The sequence below is a fragment of the Sinocyclocheilus anshuiensis genome, unplaced genomic scaffold (assembly GCF_001515605.1).
Source record: "Sinocyclocheilus anshuiensis isolate Anshui unplaced genomic scaffold, SAMN03320099.WGS_v1.1 scaffold577, whole genome shotgun sequence".
In the NCBI taxonomy this organism is placed as follows: Eukaryota; Metazoa; Chordata; class Actinopteri; order Cypriniformes; family Cyprinidae; genus Sinocyclocheilus; species Sinocyclocheilus anshuiensis.
This window is the reverse complement of record NW_015539872.1, coordinates 889,632-891,249: the sequence shown is the minus strand read 5'-3', so window position 1 is coordinate 891,249 and position 1,618 is coordinate 889,632. Positions and strand designations below refer to the sequence as shown.

The following is a 1,618-nucleotide window of genomic DNA, read 5'->3' as shown; positions in this document are numbered from 1 at the left end:
AAAAGTTGGGTTGTATGTGTGTGTGTGTGTGTGTGTGTGTGTGTGTGTATATATATATATATATAAAATTAACAAAACAATTTAAATACTTATGTTTAAATAACAATATGTGACATTTTTAATGATTTTTTTAAAACAAATTCACTTAGATTGTTTTTTAAATCTCAATGCAAAAAATATTAATAAATAAAAGTTTAAAAAAATATGAACTAGAATTGAACATATGCTTAAATGGCATGTTTCCCCCCCTATTTTGTTCCCCATCTCTTGTGATATGGCACATTCAAATATTAAAATAAGTCAATCTAGGAAAACAAGTTATATAAAATATTAAGTAAAAGTTAAATAAAATAATTGTTTTTAAAACTTGTAACCTTCCCTGTTGAAAAAAAAACAGCATATGCTGGTTAGGTATGTTTTGAAGCATTTGAGCTGGTTTAAGTTGGTCCTTAGTTGGTCATGTGTTGGTTTAAGCTGGTCCTGAGCTGGTTATAATCTGGTTGTGAGCTGGTCCTAAGCCGGTCCTAATCAACTAGCTTCTGCTCAGGACCAGCTCAAACCAGCTGTCATGTTTCAAAACATACCTAACCAGCATATGCTGTTTTTTTTTTCAACAGGGTTGATATTGACTGCAACATGCTGTTTATATTAAAGACAAATTATATCATCGTTTGGCTCTCAAATCAGTATAAACGTGGACCACTGAGTTCATAGATCCCTCTGTTGAGCATCAACACTATTTCAATGAAGAAAGGTATTTGAGTGATTTATGTTTGTAACCAAAACTGCTTAAAGGTAGTAGAGCATCCTTTAATAAGACAAAATAGCTGCAGAAGAAACAATTACCAACGACCCCTGGCAGTGTGTTGGCCTCTAAGTCCAGCATGATGGTGCCCTTCTCTATACACGTCCTAAGCTCAAAGAGACTATGTAAGGACAGAGTGGCCACATGTGGTTTACTCCACCGTTCCCCACCTTTTTCCACCTTCTCTTCAAACTTGATCCACCTTCGAAGAAAAAACAACAGACATTTGAAGGTACTGAAGTTGGAATGTGAACAGTTCTGTATGAAAGTGCAACTGCAAGTCAAATTAACACTGATTTATTGATTTTGGTGCTCAAGAAACATTTCTTGTTATTTGTAACAATGAAAATGTATTTGAATTTCACTTTTGATCATTGTCATATGTCCCTGCTGAAAAATAGTATTAATTTTTTAAGGAAAAAAAAAATCTTACTGACCTATAACTTTTTAACGGTAGTGTATCTTTGTAACTCCGCTATATATATATTCTTAAATCTACCATATCAGAAACAAATACCAGTCCCAGACATGAGACTAGAATCTAAAGCAGCCCTCATATTCAACTCTAATCTTTCCCCTGTGCAACTCTGTTTATTAAAGGAACATCGTGTACTAAGACCGATGGAAAATGAAAAGTTGCGATTTTCTAGGCTGATGTGGCTTGGAACTATACTCTCATTCCGGCGTAATAATCAAAGAACTTTGCTGCCGTACCATGGGTGCAGCAGGCGCAATGATATTACGCAGTGCCTGAAAATAGGCTTATTGGAAGTTACCTAGCTGGGGACTATTTTCAGGCACTGCGTAATATCA

At 34.9% G+C, this 1,618-nt stretch overlaps 1 protein-coding gene across 6 annotated transcripts in view; it reads right to left on the bottom strand.

Annotated features, from left to right (window-relative positions):
• The window catches only part of LOC107685251 (electrogenic sodium bicarbonate cotransporter 1-like), a 64,863-nt gene that overhangs the window by 30,773 nt on the left and 32,472 nt on the right, over positions 1-1,618 (bottom strand). For all 6 annotated transcript variants that reach the window (XM_016481770.1, XM_016481766.1, XM_016481767.1 and 3 more), the window contains one exon: positions 847-1,007. In XM_016481770.1, coding sequence (XP_016337256.1) covers positions 847-1,007 — 161 coding nt within the window. The remainder of the gene's footprint in view (positions 1-846; positions 1,008-1,618) is intronic.